Raw genomic sequence first — 21,362 nt, forward strand, 5'->3', positions numbered from 1 at the left:
CGTACACGCATCGCGGTTGTTTTTAGCAATGTTCTAGGTTCGAATCCCGTCGCCGGCATTAGTTTTTGTTTATCCACTAGTGATAATTCTCGGGAGCAGTTGGTGAACGAAAATATGATGGAGTGAAAAACAAATTATCCACAGAGTGGGGAGTGATTTTCGGTTATCCTCCATCGTAGCTCCAGGGAAAATTATTGCGGCGCTTATATTAAATCCACATCCAGCGGCGGCGGTAACGCGCAGAAGATATGCGCGCAATTCAAACGCAACGTCAAAATTCAAGCAGGCTTGGATTTCTTCGTTCTTCAAGGACGCAAATGTTTCAAATTTGCTAAATCTGCAACATTTGGTGATTTTCATTATCACTGCGACGGTATATCGACATTTTCAGATAATCGCATTACGTGGATTTATCTTGCAGAGCACAATAGTGTGAGCGATAAAAGATGTTCACGCGAGGAAGCGAAAAAAGCATTCTCCTTATGTTCGAAAAATCGTAGATTTCGCATCATTGATACGAAAATTCAGAACCCTGATCGTATTGCTTCACCTCCCCCCACATGTGACTCCGTTTGACACTTCATTAGGCCTTGAGCTTTCATTAAGTGCCTCAACATAGTCTTGAGGATGTGCTCTACATTCGGTACAACGTATACGTAAAAAATGAAATCTACTGCGGTATTTTCATCACAAAATTGGTTACTATAATCAGTGTGACATAACTAGGCATAACAGTCCCACTTTGAATTCAAAGCAAAATTTACGTTTTTTTCCGATACTACCAACTTTTGATACTAATAAACATCTCATTTTCTATACTATTGCAACGAATTCAATAAAATTTATAACAATCCTGGCCAATATGAGGCCAATACGTGTTAAAATCTTTGAATAGATTTTCTCGGTTACATGTTTTGGAACATGGGACAATTATGCGAATAACAGCAGTATAAGTTTATTCAATTAGCCAACATTAACAATTTAATATTATAAATGTAGAATTTGCGTAGAGAATTGCCTACTTTTAGGCGTATTCTAAAGGCGGTAAAAGGTATTTTTAATTTTGAAATACCGTAAAACGGGGTATCTTTGATAACGCGGGTAATTTTGATAGTGCGTTACCGAGCACATACTAAACGAAATATCATAATTATCGGTTAATGCAAAACTAAAGAATATTAGTATGACACTTCATGTAAGAGCTGTTTTCATTTGAATCGAGAACATTTGACGATTTGTATACGAATATTAAAAATTGATACGATTTAAGCATTTTTGAAACGTTTACAAATAATCTGTTCTACGATCACTGTTTGATGTAGTTTTGAATAGTTGGCCACTTATCTTTGACAGCCTAGTTATCATAGAACTTGAATATGATCTCAAATCTCGTAGCGAAAAGCATTTTCACAAACTGGGACTATTTTTGTAATCTAAGTCAGAAATTTCCTTATAACGTTTAACGCCTAGAGGTATGCAATGCCCTATAAATGTTACGTAATTCATTCGATTTTGTTCGATTTATATTCCATTATCAAAGTCACCCCAAAACAGAAGACCGTCTTCAGATTATATGGAAAATTATATATACATTCAAAATAAATAATTTGGCAACCAATCCACAGCAATCGATAGCTAGAATGCCAGTACTTGTTTTAAAAATATAAACTATAATTCTTTGACACAGCATGCATAAATATTGTAATGCGAATGTAATTTTTGAAAGCTTGGCCGCTGAAAACGGTATTGTCTACAAGAGGTAAGATCGATACTTTCATTTAGGGTAAAATTGACACCTTGCTTTGCTTCATAATTCAACTTTAAGGAAACTTTCTTTAACAGAACACTTTTTTTTGCAATTCATATATATCTGATTTTTAGAATTCCAATGAACGTCATGCATGGCGAACTAGCACACCTCCAAAATATGGTATCATATAGTTTTATCTCAAATTCTAAAAAAATGACTCATATTCTGAACACTCAATTTTAAACAATGATTTTCGATTAAATCTACGAGATTTCTCCAGAATCTTTTACAGTACATGCCCTCTATATTGAAAAAGTATTAAAAATGTAAGTTTGAATCTATACAATCGTTATTGTTCGGAATATGAGTCATGTTTGAAACTTGAGTCAAAATGTTTTTGAAACATTTGCTTCTATGTGACCACTTATACAATTATTTGATTATGTTGAAACTGTATTCTCTCATTGAGAACTTATGAAGCAATAGAATTTATTTTTTATTTTATTTTTATAAATTATTATTATTGTTATTTTATGTTATTTACATCTTGTGAATCGACAATATTTGATATCTGAAAATAATTAAACTCTTATATTTTGTCATTTAAAACTTCAACTGTAATTATTGTCACAACCAATCATTCTACACAACATTATCCTCATTTTTTTCCATGAACACAACACAAAAAAAATCATATGTTTATATTCAACCCTTTTTCACAATCTTCGCATGGAACATTTGAATTTTTACATATATTGGGTAGATTCTTTTCCTTTCCTCAATAATTCACGAAATATTTGTACAACTCCTTAGAGTCATCGGAAGACATTGCATGCGATATGTATGTTAACAAAGTGTCAATTCTACCCAAAGTGCATGTATCGGATTTATTCCCACAGGGTGTTCATCTTACACCCATTTTCAAATATTTCATCTAATAATAATGCATTTTAATTTACCTTTTTGATTTAAATTACGCTTTAACCTTGTTTTATCATCAGGCGATCTTGAGAAATTACAGACTAATAAAAAAAACTGTGATTCTCCAACGTTTGTAGGTTAATTTAGCATGCAAAAGTACACAAAACCTAACAATAAGCTTAGGATTAGCTCAGTTTTATCCCTATTTTTCCTAATAGAGAACCATTTTTCGCAAGCGACAGCAAGCATCCCCAATATACGTTTTAAAAATAAAAACTCTAAGAAAAATTTATGATTTTTTTTCAAAAAGTCCTAGATAGTCGTTTTTTCCAGCAGGTGCATATCATCCCACGCAACACTACCGGAATCTACTTAGTACCGGTAATCCGGTACCAAAATTAAGTCGATATGTCCGGTATTTTAGGTAACGGTGTCAAGATCCTAGCCAGATTGAATTACTGTATTTAACAACTTCTTCTATTATGCTTTGAAGAACGAGTTTTTACTTTTAGATACGAAATTTTTATTTATATTAGGGATCATTCAAATATTACGTGACGCAAAATTTTTGCTTTTACATTAGAGCTCTTCCACGTAGAGTTACATATTTATGAGTTTATTAAGGAACAGTTGAACGTATTCCGCTAGGAACTTTATAGAAATTTTAGAATTCTTAAAACATTTCTTGGTTAGGCACTTAAAAAATCGAGAAATTTTCGAAGGAATGCGAGATGTTGCTCCTTGATTTTAGATGAATCTAAAAAATAATTATCTGTGAACAAATACAGATATATTTGCGGAGAATTTCTCTGAGAAATCATGAATGACATTTTCCCAATTCTTTTTAATTCCTCATGAAATTCTTGTGGAGCATTACGAGGAATCTTTAAAGTAACACCTGGAACAGTCATTTAACTTTTTTTTTTGCGGGAAGTCTGGATATTTTTTGCTGCGATTTTTCAAACAATCCTATAGAGAAACTTTAGAAAGAACTCCAAAATCAAAGTTGGAAAAACTGTTGGCGGTTGCTTGGTGATTTTGAATTTTTTTTTTTTGTGTGACTCCTAGAATGTTTTGTACTATTTTTTAGAAATCCTTAGAAATTCCTGAAAATTCTAAACAAATTATTAATGAACACAGAATGATACTTTAAACTAACTATTGGAATTTATATGTAGAGTTACATATTTCTCAGGAGTACATAAATGTGCCAACGAGTCTCCGCCCAAACCGTCTCTCAGCTCATCGGAATCCAAGTGTGCTGCGCTGGCCTGGTCTCACGAAAATTCTAAAAGCGCACGCAAGGTGATGTTCTCCCGGGGAGACTTGTCTCATGTGCTGCTCGGCGCTACAACTCACCATCGTTATCCAAGTTGTGAAACAACTACATAGTAACGAAGAGCCTCTACAACTATTTTCACCTCATTATGTAGGTGTCTAGATGATCTGAAGACTCGCGATCCAAGAGTTACAATTTCGATCCTCGTTTCTGTCATAACTTCAATTATAGCGCTTACTTGTAAATAGAACATGTTACGGAGCGCATGAGACCGCATTGAGACACATCTCAAGAAAAATGAGGCGCACTAAATAAGGTCTCACAGTGTACAACGCTCCCGTGCGCTTACTAGCAAATGTGGCTCCTACACATAATGCCACAGCACGTGCACAGTAACTTTTCTTATGTCACCCCTCCCCCTGTTGCATTACGTAATATTTGAACGACTCCTTGCAGTTGTAACGAAATTGGAATATTTTGGGCAAAGTGTATCGTCGTACCTGCCACATGAGATACGAATGCGAAAATGGCAAAGCTGTCAGTTAATAACTGTGGAAGTGCTCATAAGAAGCGAGCTAAGCTGAGAAGCAGGCTCTGTCCCAGTGGGAACGTAATGCCAAGAAGAAGAACCGTGCATTCATTAGAGCTGAAAACTTGATCGATTGGGCACTGCTGGTGGTGACCAATCGACCAAGTTTTCGGCTTAAACAGATGTTCGATTCTTCAGATTGATGCTCTGATGTACGTATAACGAAATCACCTGGAGCCTTTGCATGCGCAAATTTTCACTTATAAGATGTCATTGAAAGGCCTTCTACGTACAAAAGTGGAGGTGATATACGTGCATATATTATGTGATGAAAAATAGCATACAGTGCGAGTGTATAAATTATCTTCCGAACTAATCTTTGACCTTATGCCACTTAACTTATGATAACAAATGTTGATTTGACAGCTGCTACAGATTGATTCGACTTACTTTGTAGGAGTGTACGGGACGAAACAAAATGTACATATGAACTCAGAAAAAAGCGTTTTATGCGAAGAAACTCATCAATCTGATGATTTTATCCACCGTGTTTTGCGGGTTTGATGTAATTTGTGTGAATAGTTACATTACGAGTTATTACGTCATGCGACTACTGGTTGTCTGGGTACTGCAAGGTGTGTGCATTTTACTCTGTAGCCAGAAAGAATAGTAGAGAATTGAACCCGCCTTGGTTTACTGTAAGGACGTTAAGGTGAAGATGAATCGAAGCGAAACACCACAAGAGCACAAATCTAGAGAACTGAACGTTCATGTGAGCTGAACGCATAATCGATTGGTCACCACTAGCAAGTGACCAATTGATCAAGTTTTCAGCATATGTGGATATTCGGTTCTCCCAATTTGTGTTCTTGAAAACTTGATGTTTGGCTTCGATTCCTGTTCACCTTAACTTTATCGGCTATGACGATACTATATTGATTAACAACCCCGGTACGGATTTTAAGTATGATTGGATTTCCAAACTATCTCGTAATTTGAACCACCCTAGAGGACACTTACCTAATTCTGCGTAGCACAGGGCTCCCACCATGCTGAGAACCCCGGATAGAATCCATACGATGATCGCCTGACCAATGGATCCGGAATAGAGCAGAACTCCTTTGGGTGACACGAAAATTCCCGCTCCAACAATCACACCCACAATGATAGCAACTCCATCCATCAGCCCAAGCTCCTTCTTCAATTTAATTCCACCGTCATCACTATCACTTTGCTCAGCTCGTAACCGAGAGCTGGCACCAGTCGACACTCGACTTCGAGGTGCTTCCCCAAAACCTTCCACCGGGGCCAGCGCATCTCCTGCTGCTATTTTTGCCATTTTTTACAACTATTTACTAAGGAATTGACCGAGTTTCACTACAAACTAACCCCACGCAGTGTTCTTCTCAATTGAAACCACTTTTTTTTTTCGATGAACTTTCTTCTCAAGGAGACGTAAATACTTCTAGCACTATGGTATCACAATTACTGCTTCGGTACATGCCGATATACTGCTGGTCACTCACTGCTCGCCGATCATCACGAACAACAATTGAAATCGATTTTTCGGCTCGAAGACCGGATCGCAAAACTGTTACAATAGCACCCAACACAAGCCACGAAGCACTTGTACTGCTGCGACATGCCGATTCGATGCCCGCAAACTTCGAATTGGCAGCAGAAGATCAAAAACCGTTGGAGCTGCGTGTCGATCGTTCGAAAACCGCCGAAGAAGTCTGCAAAGAAAAGTAAGAAATTGCGGATGTAGACTTGGCAGGGAAAAATGCGTATCAAAAACCGGGCTTCGCTGCGAAAAGGGGTGCGAGCGAACATGGACAGGTAGCATGGCGAATCGTTAATAATATGCGAAAATATGGCATACCATTTTTGGCTCTTGATTTTTTTTTTGGCTTGGGCAATTATGGATGGTTGTGTTGTATTTCTGAACCCAACCGTCGAACGTTGTGATGTTCTTATAGGGATAGAATCCAGGTTTTCGCTCGAGTGATACGAAGTAGGTATAATAAGTAAGAACCGTCTGCAATGATGTTTTGCCCGCGAGATTCAGAGTGGTACTGATCTGGATTCGGACAACGTCCAGATGATGGAGCGAAAATTGTTGTGGGGCTGTTTCGTGATTGAAGCTCATGCGGAAGATGTATTGGGATGTTTTCGTCCCCAGCCATAACGTATGCGACACGTTTGGTTTGGTGAAGGCAGCAGATTTACAGGATATTTTGAGTTATCGGTATTGCTTCTTGTCTTCATCGATAAGATCTTCAAATAATGACTGGGATTTCGAGTTATAAATAACATATGAGTGATATTATTACAAGAGTAGCTGATGATTTCGTCAGCTAGTACTTCAACATGTATGCAACGAAATCTTCAGTAACCCGTCCATGAGATGATTTTGTATGATAGACAATCAATATTAGAATAAATATGAGTTTGCAAATTTATTTAAATCTGTAACACTTGCAAGGCAATAGTTTTATTTATGCATATGACCTACGCCAGCACAATTGGTACACATTTCTGATGAATGTTTCTAGAATATATATACTAATGGAAGGAGGGATATTGCACATAAGGACGATTCGTAAAATGTTAAGCATGGACGTTTTGAATAATGTATATTTGATAATGATATGCCTTCTTAAAAGTACGAAAATATTTTACGCGAAATGACCTTATGTAAACGTCACAAGCAAAGAGTCACTTAATGGCTCAAGCTTATAGCTTTCTCTTATAGCTCTACACCTCGCAATCCACTGTACTAAATCCTGACCCCGTAATATTAGAACCACAAGCGTGTGCTACAAAAGAAACGATTGCTGCTAATTCAATCAAAATCTCATCCATTTTGCAAACCATCATATAAATCATCTTAACAAAATTCTTTGTCTACGCATTCGCGCACCGCATTCATGAGCTTTCGTCCAACAATGTCATATATGCTGTGGAGCGAGGTTCTTCGAATATGAAATGCTCGCGACAGTAGAGATTAAATTAGAATATCGCCCCCTTTCAATGGGTCCGGTAAGCAAACGACTAAACATGTGCACAGTATATAAACGGAGGGATTTGGATTATCTGCGAACCGAAAAGCAACGCGCCATTACTTTCTTCCAACGAGATCTAATATAGTCATTGTCTCGAACCGCGTGTGCAACCTCCTACATAGGCACATTCATCAAGTAACGACAGGAGCAACAGGACCCATAACGACACAGGCTATATCTTGTGAAGTGCCATCATTAAGTCGTAAGTGCTCCGTGGCAGAGAGGACCAGTTTTTAAAAAAATCTGTCAAAAACACGATTTCGTAACTCGTTTTTACTTAGATTTTACATTCTTCAATCCATTTTTAGAATTCAAAAATTGTCATCTATCCTTGTAGGTATGTCAAATAATCAAAGGAAAACTTTGATGTATTCAAAAAATTGCTCCCCGACTTTGCGAATATATTTGCCCAATTGCTCTCTCAAGCCTAAGGAACCGATTGAGTAAGATTGAGAGTTTCACAATTCATTAAAAAAACAGCAATTTTGTTAGAATTTCGTTCTATAAAACCAACGAATGGTGACTATTTCCACAATTACGACTGCAAACCTAAATCATGTTCTACTACACTTCTCATGCATAAAATAAGTTAAATACAGTCGAAGTTTGTTATAGCGACATCGCAAGGGACCGTCGGTATACGGAGATGTCGCAATAAAATCGTCGTTATAAAGAAGTTGGATGTCGTTATGGAGCATGGAGGAATAAAACGATCATAATATGTACTAAAATAGCTAAATGAATGTCGTTATATTGAGTGACTATTGAATATAACACTAATGTCGCAATAGAGAACGGTCGAAACAGAGAAATGTCGCTATAAAAGTTGAAATTAGTATGGGAATTTGAAGGGACTATCGGAAATGTCGTTATAGAGAGATTTATCGCAATAAAAGTTGTCGTTATAACGAGCTTCGACTGTATAAGGAATGAATAAATTTTGCCTTGATTTTTAAATTCTGGACCACTGTCCGTGGGTCAGTTGATTGAATATACCGTTGAAAAGAAAATGCACGGGCCCTCAATGGTCGTCGCTCTACACATATGTGTGCTATTACCGTTTTGTCTGTCATTTGAATCCGGGTTACTTAAGTAGATCACGTTTTATTCGGAACTAAGCAGAAGTTAGCTGGATTAGGCGGCGCAACATAAACTGTAGGTACGGATTGTTTGGCAAATATGTCGCGGCATGTGTACGACACATGACACGTATCATTCCCACGCTTGCGCCGTTAAATTCAATGTTCTTCGTAATGTTCTGTGGTTCACGTTATTGCTTATTTATGCAGAGGGAAATATCAGTAAGAAGGTACTTTTCCAAACCATTAGGGCTTCACATCAGAAAATAATTTGAATATTTGCAACATTAGTATTGATTTGTATAGCAAAGCAATTGAAATCAATCCTTATAGTTTTCATCGACAACGTGACTTCTTCACAATGAAGTAAAGTTTAACTTAAGTGTGTGCGCAAATTAGACATTTTGATAGTTTATTGACATAACCTATCCCTGCATGAGTTCCTTGTGTATTTGTAGAGGGTTCTTTTCTGGCTTAAACTGGTTTTTCTGGAGATGCATCCTAAGAAATTCTCAATGAAAAAGTGTCAGATTTTTCTCATAGTATTTCTTTATGGATTCACACAGAGTACTTGATTCAAAAATTATTCTGACGAGTTCTCCAAGAACGCTTACAACGCACACTGGTCCAGGAAGCTAATGTAGGCGGACATGAGGTTTTCGTCAAGATTTATTGATTTTAGAGCCATAGTTTATTCTGAGAATATGTTCAGAATTTTCAGTACTACAAAATGTACGGAACAAATTTTTTTTCACGGTGATCGCAAGAGTGACGTATACGCCAACTTTTTTATTTGAACGAATCGAAAGTTGGTATGTTCAGCAAAGTTGTAGCAAATGATCATAGAAACAACTTTGCCGAACAAACTTTTTCTCGGTTTTGCTTCAGAGCTGAGATAATTAAGTATTTTCAATAAAAAATCGTTTTTTGCTCTTAAGTGTTTTATTTTTTAGTTTTATTAGCCTACTATGTTCTACAAAGTTTTTATACTTATCATTTTCTACAACTTTGCTGAACATACCAAAGTTGTAATTCTTATGGTTTTCATGTTATTTGAGTTTTTCATCTTAAAATTAGCTACTTTGTATGCCTTGTATCTCAACTATGAGCACCTCAAAAAAATATATCTTTCCACCAAATGATTTTGCAGTCTTTCAAGTACCTGTGAGCAAAATTTGGAGAAGATGATATTTTTCTATCTCGTTTAAAATCGATTTTACTAATAGACGTTATGAGATAAATCCATATTTATTGAATATTCATACATGCTCAACTCACCAAAGTCATGGCTACCTAAGCATTTCAAACCAAAGGTAACACGTGTATTTATACAGAAATATAAAGTACATCGTTTTTCAGTTGTTTTCGATTAACTTGGAAGCTTCTGCAAGAAATTCATCGTCTTTTCCTCTACCAGTATTTAATCTATTCCTAAGCAAGATCACCAGGTTGGAAGTCAACATAAGCCGTATAAAGTACATATACAAAATTTACAGTCCGATTGAATTCTGTGGCATGATTTTCCCAGAATCTTCTGATGGATTTATTCCGCATTTTTTATGCTTCTTCGGCGGCATGCCGGACAACGTTACTACATGTGAAAGTAGTTTTTGCACTGCTGGACAACATTACTATATGCGAAAGTAGTTTTTGCACCGTTGGAGAGAGTACGTACCAATCGTAGAACTGGCGATACTAACAGTACGTTTCTGACAAAAACTGTTCAAATGCCTCCTCGTTAATCTTCCGATTAAAGTTGACTACTTTTAAAATGATTGAGATCCGTGAAAAGAAGTTATTACAAGTGCGGAAACGCTAACAAAAGTGCGCAATTGAATCAAATCGGGTAGGTGTCTTCGGGGGACTTATTCTTCGTAAATCGAAGAATAAGTGCTCTGAAGACACCAACAGGATTCAATGCAATCCCTCACTTTTATTCACACTTTCGGACTTATGAGCACTTCGCAGTCCAGTAGTGAAAGAAATACACAATATCTACTTCCCACGGCATGCCGTGTTACGACCATTTGAGTTCCTACCAGCTGGAAGAGGTTCGTACAGTCACAGCCCTAACCTTCCTTTGAGGGATTTTCGTGGCGATCATTTAGAATGCTGTTACACTTACTGATACGTCTACAACTATTGCACGGAAGTGGTGTTGTCCGGCATGCCGCATTACCAAAGAAAAACATGAAACGTGGAATCCATCAGAAGATTCTGGGAAAATCATGCCACAGAATTCAATCGGACTGTAAATTTTGTATATGTATTTTATACGGCTTATGTTAACTTCCAACCCGGTGATCTTGCTTAGGAATAGATTAAATACTGGTAGAGGAAAAGACGATGAATTTCTTGCAGAAGCTTCCAAGTTAATCGAAAACAGCTGAAAACCGATGTACTTTATATTTCTATATAAATACACGTGTCACCTTTGGTTTGATATGCTCAGGTAGCCATGACTTTTGTGAGTTGAGCATGTATGAATATTCAATAAATATGGATTTATCTCATAACGTCTATTAGTAAAATCGATTTTAAACGAGACAGAAAAATATCATCTTCTCCAAATTTTGCTCACAGGTACTTGAAAGACTGCAAAATCATTTGGTGGAAAGATATATTTTTTTGAGGTGCTCATAGTTGAGATACAAGGCATTCAAAATAGCTAATTTTAAGATGAAAAACTCAAATAACATGAAAACCATAAGAATTACAACTTTGGTATGTTCAGCAAAGTTGTAGAAAATGATAAGTATAAAAACTTTGTAGAACATAGTAGGTCATTAAAACTAAAAAATAAAACACTTAAGAGCAAAAAACGATTTTTTATTAAAAATACTTAATTATCTCAGCTCTGAAGCAAAACCGAGAAAAAGTTTGTTCGGCAAAGTTGTTTCTATGATCATTTGCTACAACTTTGCTGAACATACCAACTTACGATTCGTTAAAATAAAAAATGTTGGCGTATACGTCACTCTTGCGATCACCGTAAAAAATTTTTTGTTCCGTACATTTTGTAGTACTGAAAATTCTGAACATATTCTCAGAATAAACTATGGCTCTAAAATCAATAAATCTTGACGAAAACCTCATGTCCGCCTAAATTAGCTTCCTGGACCAGTGTGCAACGATTCGTCCAGGAAGTTTTCAAAGATTTCTAATATTATATGATTAAGCATCAATAATCACTAGAATCTTTTGGGATTCTTACTTCCTTCTTGGATTTCTCTCGCATGATTCTACCATAGAATTTCCAAAGAGTTTTCAACAATTTCTTTAAAAAAAATCTATAGAGATTCCAGAAATTTCCATATTTTCGAAGTTGTTTTCTGCTCTTCTTCAAGATGTTCCCAAAGATTTGCCTAGAAAACCCAGATAGCATTGGTAGCTGAATAACAGTTTATTTAGCTGAAAAGAGTTTGTATAAACAGGACTTTAGTTGAATAAGCAGTAATCAAGCTATCACTGTTACTTGGAAATGATCCTTATATTAGGCAATAATCAGAAAAGACGATATAAAATAGCTCAAAGGGCACATTCAAGAAATGTTGGGATAATACAAATTTATACGAATATGCTAAGAAGATAGTGTGGTAGCAGAAGCTCAAGATAGCATGAACCGGAACGATATGCTGCGATTTTATGCAACAATTGATAGCGCACGCTACAATACCGTACCAGTGCTTGCCATGTGCAATGATCGAGAAGGGAATTTGCTGACTGATAAAACGGCGGTGGCTGCCAGTTGAAAGAGCACTTTTGGCTGTTGTTGAATGGTGGAAATGAAAATGTAGCGAGAAGCAGGATGAACATTGATGAATACGTTCAAGCTGTGACCTATCGACCATAGGAGGCTGCTGGGAAGGACGAGACTCCGGTCGAGCTTGTGAAATACATAAGTAAGCAGTTTTACCAGTCGATCCTCCGAGTGATTCTGAAAATATGGGACGACAAAGAAATTCCCACAGCCTGGTTGGATAGCCTCATATGCCCAATTTATAACAAAGGGCTCAGATTTGAGTATGTCAACTACAGAGGGGTTTCCTTTCATTTATTAAGTTAACATCTAAACAATTAACACTTTCTACAATTTCACGCCACAAAACACGGTTCGTGACCGCATCTGTCCTTCCTCGGTTCTGCCCCACGCTCGCCAAATTGATACGCAATTGATCCCCTCACCTAGCTCGCTGCGCTCCACGCCTTCTTGTACCAACCGGATCCGAAGTGAACACCATCTTTGCAGGGTTGCTGTCCGGCATACTTGCAACATGCCCTGCCCATCGTATCCTTCCAGCTTTGGCCACCTTCTGGATACTGGATTCACCGTAGAGTTTGGCGAGCTCATAGTTCATCCTTCGCCGCCACACACCGTTTTCCTGCACACCGTCAAAGATCGTCCTATGTACCCAACGTTCGAAGACTTCATGTCCTTGCAAGTCCTCCTCGAGCATCGTCCACGTTCCATGCCCGTAGAGGACTACCGGTTTTATGAGCGTTTTGTACATGGTACGTTTGGTGCGGGCGTGAATCTTTTTTGACCGCAGCTTCTTGTGGAGGCCATAGTAGGCTCGACTTCCACTGATGATGCGCCTCTGTTTTTCATGGCTAACGTTATTGTCAGCCGTCAGCAAGGATTGAAGGTAGATGAACTCGTCGACCACCTCGAACGAATCCCCGTCTATCGTAACACTGCTTCCTAGGCGAGTCCTGTCGCACTCGGCCCTACCAGCTAGCATGTACTTTGTCTTGGACGTATTCACCACCAGTCCAACTTTCACTGCCTCGCGTTTCAGACGGGTGTTCATGTCTGCCACCTTTTCAAATGTTCGGCCGACAATGTCCATATCATCCGCGAAGCAAACAAATTGTTTGGATCTCATAAAAATCGTACCCCGGCTATTGAGCTGGGCTCTCCGCATAACACCTTCTAGCGCAATATTGAACAACAGGCACGAAAGTCCATCACCTTGTCGTAGTCCCCGGCGGGATCCAAACAAACTGGAATGTTCGCCTGAAACATTCACAAATTTTGCACACCTTCTATCGTCGTAGTCTCGTGAGCTTTCCCAGGAAAAAGCTGTTCTCGTCCATGGTTTTCCATAGCTCTACGCGTTAGATATTATTGTATGCCGCCTTGAAATCGATGAAAAGGTGATGCGTTGGAACGACATTTTTGGACGATTTGCCGTAAAGTAAAGATCTGATCCGTTGTCGATCGGCCGTCAGCAAAGCCGGCTTGATAACTTCCCACGAACTCGTTTACTACAGGTGACAGACGACGGAAGATGATCTGGGATAATACTTTGTAGACCGCATTTTGAATGGTAATCGCTCGAAAGCTATCACAATCTAACTTGTCGCCTTTTTGTAGATGGGGCATATTACCCCTTCCTTCCACTCTTCCGGTAGCTGTTCTGTTTCCCAGATTGTGCCTATCAGCTGGTGCAGACGAATGGCCAGCCTCTCCGGGTCCATCTTTATGAGGTCAGCTCCGGTACCACCCTTACCAGCAGCTTTATTGTTCTTGAGCTGGTGAATAGCATCCTTAAACTTCCTCAAAGTGGGGGCTGATTGGTTTCCATCCTCCGCAGTACTGACGAAGGCATTTCCTCCGTTGTCTCGTCCTTCATTGCTTGTGCTCTCAGCGCCATTCAGTTACTCGTCGAAGTGCTGCTTCCACCTTTCGATCACCTCATGCTCGTCCGTCAAAATGCTCCCATCCTTATCCCTGCACATCTCGGCTCGCGGCACGAAGCCGTTGCGGGATGCGTTGAGCTTGTGATAGAACTTACGTGTTTCTTGAGACCGAAAGAGGCGGGTCTGCTGTTGCCGTTTCCGTCTATAATGCTCCACGTTCTGACGGGTCCCTTGCTGCAGCATGACGGCCCGCGCTGCATTCTTATCCTCCAGAATCTGCCTACATTCCTCGTCGAACCAGTCATTCCGTCGACTCCATTCAACGTACCCGACGTTGCTCTCAGCTGCATTGATGGCTGCTTTTACTGTTCTCCAGCAGTCCTCATCCAGCTCACCCTCTTCCGGTAATGCAGCCTCGAGGTGCTGCACGTATGCAGCTGCAACATCCGGTTGCTTAAGCCGCTCTAGGTCATACCGGGGTGGCCGTCGGTACCGTACGTTATTAACGACGAAGAGTTTTGGGCGCAGTTTAACCATTACCAGATAGTGGTCAGAGTCGATGTTAGCGCCACGATAGGTCCTGATGTCGATAATGTCGGAGAAGTGCCGTCCATCAATCAGAACGTGGTCGATTTGTGATTTTGTCTGCTGTAATTATCTCCAGGTGTATCGGTATGGAAGGCTGTGCTACGAATGGCCATATTCTTGGAGGCCGCGAATTCAATTAGTCGTAAGCCGTTTTCGTTCGTCAGCCGGTGGGCGCTGAACTTTTCAATAGTCGGTCTGAATACCTCCTCCTGGCCAACCTGAGCGTTTAGATCTCCTATGATGATTTTGGCGTCATGGCTTGGGCAGCTGTCGTACTCGCGTTCGAACTGCGCGTTAAAAGAGTAATTATCTTCATCAGTGCTTCCGGCGTGAGGGCTGTGCACGTTTATTATGCTGAAGTTGAAGAACCGCCCTTTGAGCCTCAACTTGCACATTCTCTCATTGATCGGCCACCACCCGATCACGCACCTAATATCCATCACTATAAAAGCTGTTCCCAGTTCTTATGTGTTGCCGCAGCTCTGTGTAGATAGTATAGTTACCTCTAAACGTTCGCACCATTGATCCCTTCCAACACATTTCCTGCAACGCTACGATACCGAATGCGCGGTCCTTCAGCACATCGGCGAGTATGCGTGTGCTCCCGATGAAGTTAAGAGATGTACGGTTCCACGTACCGAGCTTCCAATCGCTAGTCCCTTTACGTCGCTGAAGTCTTCGCCGATAGTTCCGGTTCGTATTCTCTCGTTGCTTATTCGTTGCTTGATTTTTTACGGCTGGCTTGCAGGGCCTGACACCAACCCCCTAGATTTCCGGAGGACCTAAATGTTCGGAGAGCTATAGTGCACAATTTAGCTTAGAGTCATTCTCTGACGATGATCAGCCACTCCTGACATGGGGAACAGACGCTGTTGTGAGCCGCACCTAACATGGAGTACAGACGCTTCAGGTTTGCAGATGCAAAAACAAAAGCAAACCCCCCTTCCCTGTCAGCATACGACCAGAGTTCTCACCGAGGTTGGTTACCCGATCTTCCCTATGGTTACTCCGGCCAGTACCGCGGGGAGTTGCTGGGCAGGAGGCTAAGGGCCGCATAAAGGGGTATTTTTTATTCCTTTAGGTATGCGAGGTACCAATGGTACGCCATGCCCAGCCATTTACCAACCGAGAATCGAAATTATAACTCCCGGATCACACGTCTTCGACCGTATCACGTAATCCATCTAAACACCTGCATGATAGTTGTAGAGGCTCTTCGTTTCTAAACAGTTGTTTTACAACTTGGATACCGATGGTAGCGTAGCACCGAGCAGCGCATGAGACGAGTCTCCCCGGGCGCATAGCACCTAGCGCGCGCTTTTAGAATATTCCTCCGGCTAGCGCAGCACACTAGGATTGTTTTTTCTTTGGGAGACTCGTTAGTACATTCATGTGATCCCGTGAATTATGTAACTCTAAGTGCATCGACATTCAGGCCACTCAACGTTGTATGCTTAGGGCACCGAGGTTTAAAATGTAGTAACTACGGCTGTCATTCAGATTATGCTTTAATTGCAGCACCTGTGACTGGGCTCCTGTAACAATTTTCAAGGTGGCTAGAAGAAGCAGTTTGCTTATGCTACTTCTACTGCGCATGTGTTAAAGTGCTATAAGCAAAGACCGTCCCTCGAAGTAATAACGTAACTCCCTTTTAAGAAACTCGTTACACAAATGCAAAAAATGATCAAATGTCAAGGAAATCTCTCAGTCAATGCATGTATAGCTAAGAAGCAGACCCTTTCCCGTGGGGTAAGACACTCATTAATATTGGTTTTAATATCCGTTAATACGGATTAATATATATTATTTTTATGATATCATCGAGTTACCTACGATTTTCCTAAAGAAATCTGACAGAAGTATCTTGAATTTAAGTCAATGTTGGGGGTTTATAAACAAGAGGTTAGGGATCGTGGATTGTATGTCTTGCCGATCTGACATACCATAGGAGACAAATTGCATCGGAATCGAGTTGCGGAATGGCCCGGAGATCGTAGAAAGATGTGAGGCATTGATGACAAAGGAGCTTCACTAAATGTGATGCATCGTACAAGGTGCCAGTCTCCTTCTAGCCAGACTACCAGATGGATGTTGGCACCAAACAGTGTGGTATATGTTGCATCGGACGGATTTCTCGTATATTTTGCTCAGACGATCTGACGATAAACACAACATAAATAATCAATTTGCCTTGGCAACTCCGGCAACATGCAAACAGCAAAACTCCTTGCATACTTGATAATCTTCTCAATATCAATATTAATATTATTAATAAATATTAATATTTTAATACTGGATCTAGTGTCCTGTCCCATGCCCTTTCCTAGTTGGAACTTAATGCCAGAAAAAGGATGGTGACTACTCCATGATGCTAATTGAAATCTTTCGAAACCAACAGTCGGATAATATTATAATACATAACCCTAAAGAGCAGCAAAACTTAAAAAGAAGGAAAATCCTTTATTTAAACATGCAAATGAAATGCTCATAAACATTCATTATCATAAAGAACAGCCGATATATTGAAGAAGGCAAAATTTCAACTGAAAAATATACAGGCAAAATATAAATTACAATATACAGGTATCTATGAAGAAAAACCCATGTATAAAAGAAGGAATAATCGTCGAACCAAGCATAAAATCGCAATAGTATCTAGTTCCAAAAGAACAGCCAATGTTTAAAAGAAGGATAATTTTCTATTGAAAATATATCAAATAGAGAGTTAATAACCACTCCAAAGCATAACTCAGTACAACAAATAAACAAACCTACGTTCAGAAAATTAATCTTTTGTGCGGAAAATAATAGCCTAAATACAAATTGCTTCAAATTGTATTTCTAAAGAACATCTATTATTTTGAAGAAGGAAACATCACAGATGAGAAGGGAAACACTTGTGGTGGAACAACAATCAACAAGCTTCTCAGCAATAAAATGTTGAAGTATGGCCTTTGTCAAAAATAAAAATGTGTCGAATCCATACTTCAAATTAAAAAGAGCATTTTTTTCCGTTCGACCTTTTGTCCATTCAAGCCTCTGTCCATTCGACCTACTGTCCTTCGACCTTTTCTCATTTGACCTTCTGTCTTACAACCACTCATATCAGTTCCATTCAAATTTCAAATATTTTTCTGTACAAAAATCTATGAGAAATTATTTTAAAAAAATTGTAAAATTGTTCTTCCAAAAATAACTTGATAGTTTTTAACAGGCTTCTGATTGATGATCATAAAAAATACATTGTAGAATTTTCCAGTAAGATTCTAATAATCATTGAGTTTGATAAACTCCAAAAATCGACCGTTCAAAACGTTGTGCATTATTAGTGTGAACTTTAATTATTTTGGTGTTTTTTTATTATCACAAAATTGTATAATATAAATCGAACGATGTACAGAAAACCGATTGCGATTTCATTGATAAATCAAAAAGATATTGCATGTCCAAGTTGTTTACTTCATAAAATGAACAGTCCTTATAAAGAATCATCATATGATTCAACAATAAAACTTTGCTAGAAAATATTCTTATTTTTTTTTATTTGGAATGTTTAATCAATACAAAAGTCACAACCTGGAATCAAAGTAAAAACGACAACGAGATGAACTAGCCCAGGGCTAAAAATCTCGTTAATAAAGTCAAATCAATCAATCAATAAAAACGACAAGATCTGACATCGCTAGGACATACGCTAGGTTGTTTATATATTGAATTTGAATGAAATGACAGTCCATGTAAATGCATATTTCTTTGTAACAAATTGTCCGCATGAGCTAAAAATAGCCGATACACTACACTTACGGCAAGCATCAAATGAGCCGCCAGCAAAAAGTAAACACCGGTCACCTTGACTCGTTCCAGCAAAATAAACCACCAAAACCACACAGCGGAAACTTCACGTTTTCATAATCACCGCTATCAGTTATAGTTGGTTTGTAGACTTGAAGCACCCATTGATCCAAAGGGATTCCCGCGCTCGGTGGTTCACTACGCTACGAGTAGTCGCATGGCGTGTTTAATCCATTCAAACTAACACTTACTTCCAGTCAGAACATTTCGCGACCATATGTTGTTCCCACTGAATCAGCATGTAGACGAACTCAACATGCAGTCCAAGGTTAACCCTTTCTTTTTGAAATATTTGGATTTATGAGTTTGGCGTTCAATCAATTGATCTAGTAAAAACAATTATTTTGTCATTTACGAACGTGATAAAGAATTTCATAAACTTATCTAGTCTTTCGAATCTCAGTCCAAACTGAACATAAACTTTTTCAACCCTTTGTAACCGACATCGATCACCCAAATTCAAAAAGTTTGTATTGCAGCCGACGATTCATCGATGCTAACCAAACAATCACGCAGACATGTGGCAATCGATGGAGACGGACGGCAATTATGAATTGGATGTCGGTGTGGAATCGTAGCGTAAGCAAGTAGGTATGAGCACTCGAACAAATCCACGTGTTTTCCAAATTCTGCGAAATCCCTCTCCGCACTTGGCACCTTTTGGGTGGATGGATATTTTGGGTTGTGCAACAGCATTAAATGCCAGGAGGATGACGAAACTCTTGGAGTGGAGAGAATCATTTCCTTGCAGGTAGGATATCGATTGAAGCGCAATTTTTGTTTTTGTAGTCTTTTGCGAATACTTACTACATGTTTTGTATTCAGAATTCTGATAATCCTATTTGTTTCAGCTGTATTGTATCATATACAAATAAAATATTTGTAGAAAACCACTCAGAAGCACTAGACATACATTTAACTAGAAATAAAATTTCCATGCGAGGAAAAAGCACTTTACTTGAATCTGCACCGGTCAAACTGCACACGTATACTGACTGCCTATACAAAGTAGAATGAACCCTCTCTCAGTTTGCCACCTTTTCAAACAGTAAGTTCAGAATCGAGCATGGAGGATTCTCTCATTGAAACAGGGCTCGAGCATGGAAAAACCATAGAGAAAAGGGACCGCTCAACGGCTTCAAATATTGAGCTGGGGTAAACATAAACATCGAGTGAGAGAACCATGCTTTCATTGCAAATTCCTATATTGGTTTCATGGAACACAAACACAGTCCCGTCAATGGTGTCTGGGAGCAAGATGCTAAATGTTCCTGGTAGTTACGTTTAGCATTCGATGTGGTTGTGCGATAGGCAGAATATAAATGATTCCAGTGTCTGAAGATACATATCAGTATTGATGGGATGAGCTTGTATGCTATGCGAAACATGTTGCGTTGTGCAAAATGGTACAGGTGACCTTCGATATAACGTTAACGTTAATCATGTATATTAAAAAAAATATGTATAAATATTCACAATTAGTAATAAATTGAAAAATACGATATGAATGACTTGCTTTAGGATAAAACTGCGTTCAATAAAATAAAAGCTAGTCCATATTGGTACAGCATACAACATGACCGGCCTGAAAACTTGTTGAAAGATTAAAAGCTTGTTCTTAAGACAATGTTTTGATATTTTTTTTTTCTATCTTTATTAACGAGATTTTTAGCCCTGAGCTAGTTCATCTCGGGACCAACGGCTTTACTTCCCTTCCGAAGGAAGTCATCACTGAAGTTTTTAGTGACTATCTCGGGGATGGGATTCGATCCCAGGTCCTCGGCGTGAGAGGCGTGTGTTCTAACCACTTCACCAGGTCTGTCCCCATGTGTTTTGATAATCTTAAAATAAGTGGAAACAGTTTTTTCATATAATTGTTACATTTCTCTCGTTGTGACTACATTTCTACTTGAGGGTCTGAGAAAAAAGAAAAAAGATTTTGGTTCAGGTGGGCACATAATAAGGCTCAGAAGACATCTTCCGTTAAATAATGTTTGATCCTTTATTTCTGTTACTTGCTTTTGAGGGGCGAGCAATCGAATCGGAATCACACGCGTTTGAAGTGCACAATCCAAAAAAATGGGTGGGTAATGTCTGTTACATTACCGCGGGGTTGACGTTGGCCTACTATGGACATAACTTCGATCAATTCTGGGTCAGACTCTAACAACAGTAAGGTAGCTTTTTGCAAATGATAGGATGTTTGATGATAGATGATATATGCTGTTATTGTGAGTATTCAATTACGTTATGGTTTTAAGGGAGATCTGTCATTTGGTTTAGAAGCTTTTTAAGAATTACGGATTTCAAAGTAAAATACTTTAAAAAATCAGTGGGGGTTGTGTACAAGACACGAACACATGACGTTAACTACGCCAGGTGATTTGCTGCATTTGAATTTAAGTCAATTAACCTACAGTGGCCCAATTTCATATTCGTACAGGATACTGTTTTCACATCAAGTTAGTAAAAAACCATTAAATAATGTATTGAGTTTACAATACTTTATCCACATTGAAGGCAATAGTTGTCATCTATTATTTTCCAATCACATAATGTTTCCATTTACATTCATCTTGGGATTAATAGAAAAGTATTGAATTTATGGCAAAAATTCACCCAATTCCATATTCGTACACCTACCAAAATTCAAACG

The 21,362-nt window shown here is 38.7% G+C and overlaps 1 protein-coding gene across 2 annotated transcripts in view; it reads right to left on the minus strand.

Moving 5' to 3' along the window:
• Positions 1–19,709, minus strand: part of LOC5563827 (Y+L amino acid transporter 2) — a 36,756-nt gene extending 17,047 nt beyond the window's left edge. The window contains exons 1-2 of one of the 2 annotated variants that reach the window (XM_021848935.1): positions 19,514–19,709; positions 5,500–6,215 (exon numbers count right to left, since the gene is read on the minus strand). In XM_021848935.1, the coding sequence (XP_021704627.1) occupies positions 5,500–5,818 (319 nt within the window). In that variant the 5' untranslated portion in view covers positions 5,819–6,215; positions 19,514–19,709. Of the gene's footprint in view, positions 1–5,499; positions 6,216–6,361; positions 6,565–19,513 lie in introns of those variants that run through there. The other variant, XM_021848937.1, reaches the window with a different exon arrangement.
• Between the last annotated feature and the right edge of the window lie 1,653 nt (positions 19,710–21,362).

This window comes from Aedes aegypti, chromosome 3, assembly GCF_002204515.2.
Source record: "Aedes aegypti strain LVP_AGWG chromosome 3, AaegL5.0 Primary Assembly, whole genome shotgun sequence".
Classification (NCBI taxonomy): Eukaryota; Metazoa; Arthropoda; class Insecta; order Diptera; family Culicidae; genus Aedes; species Aedes aegypti.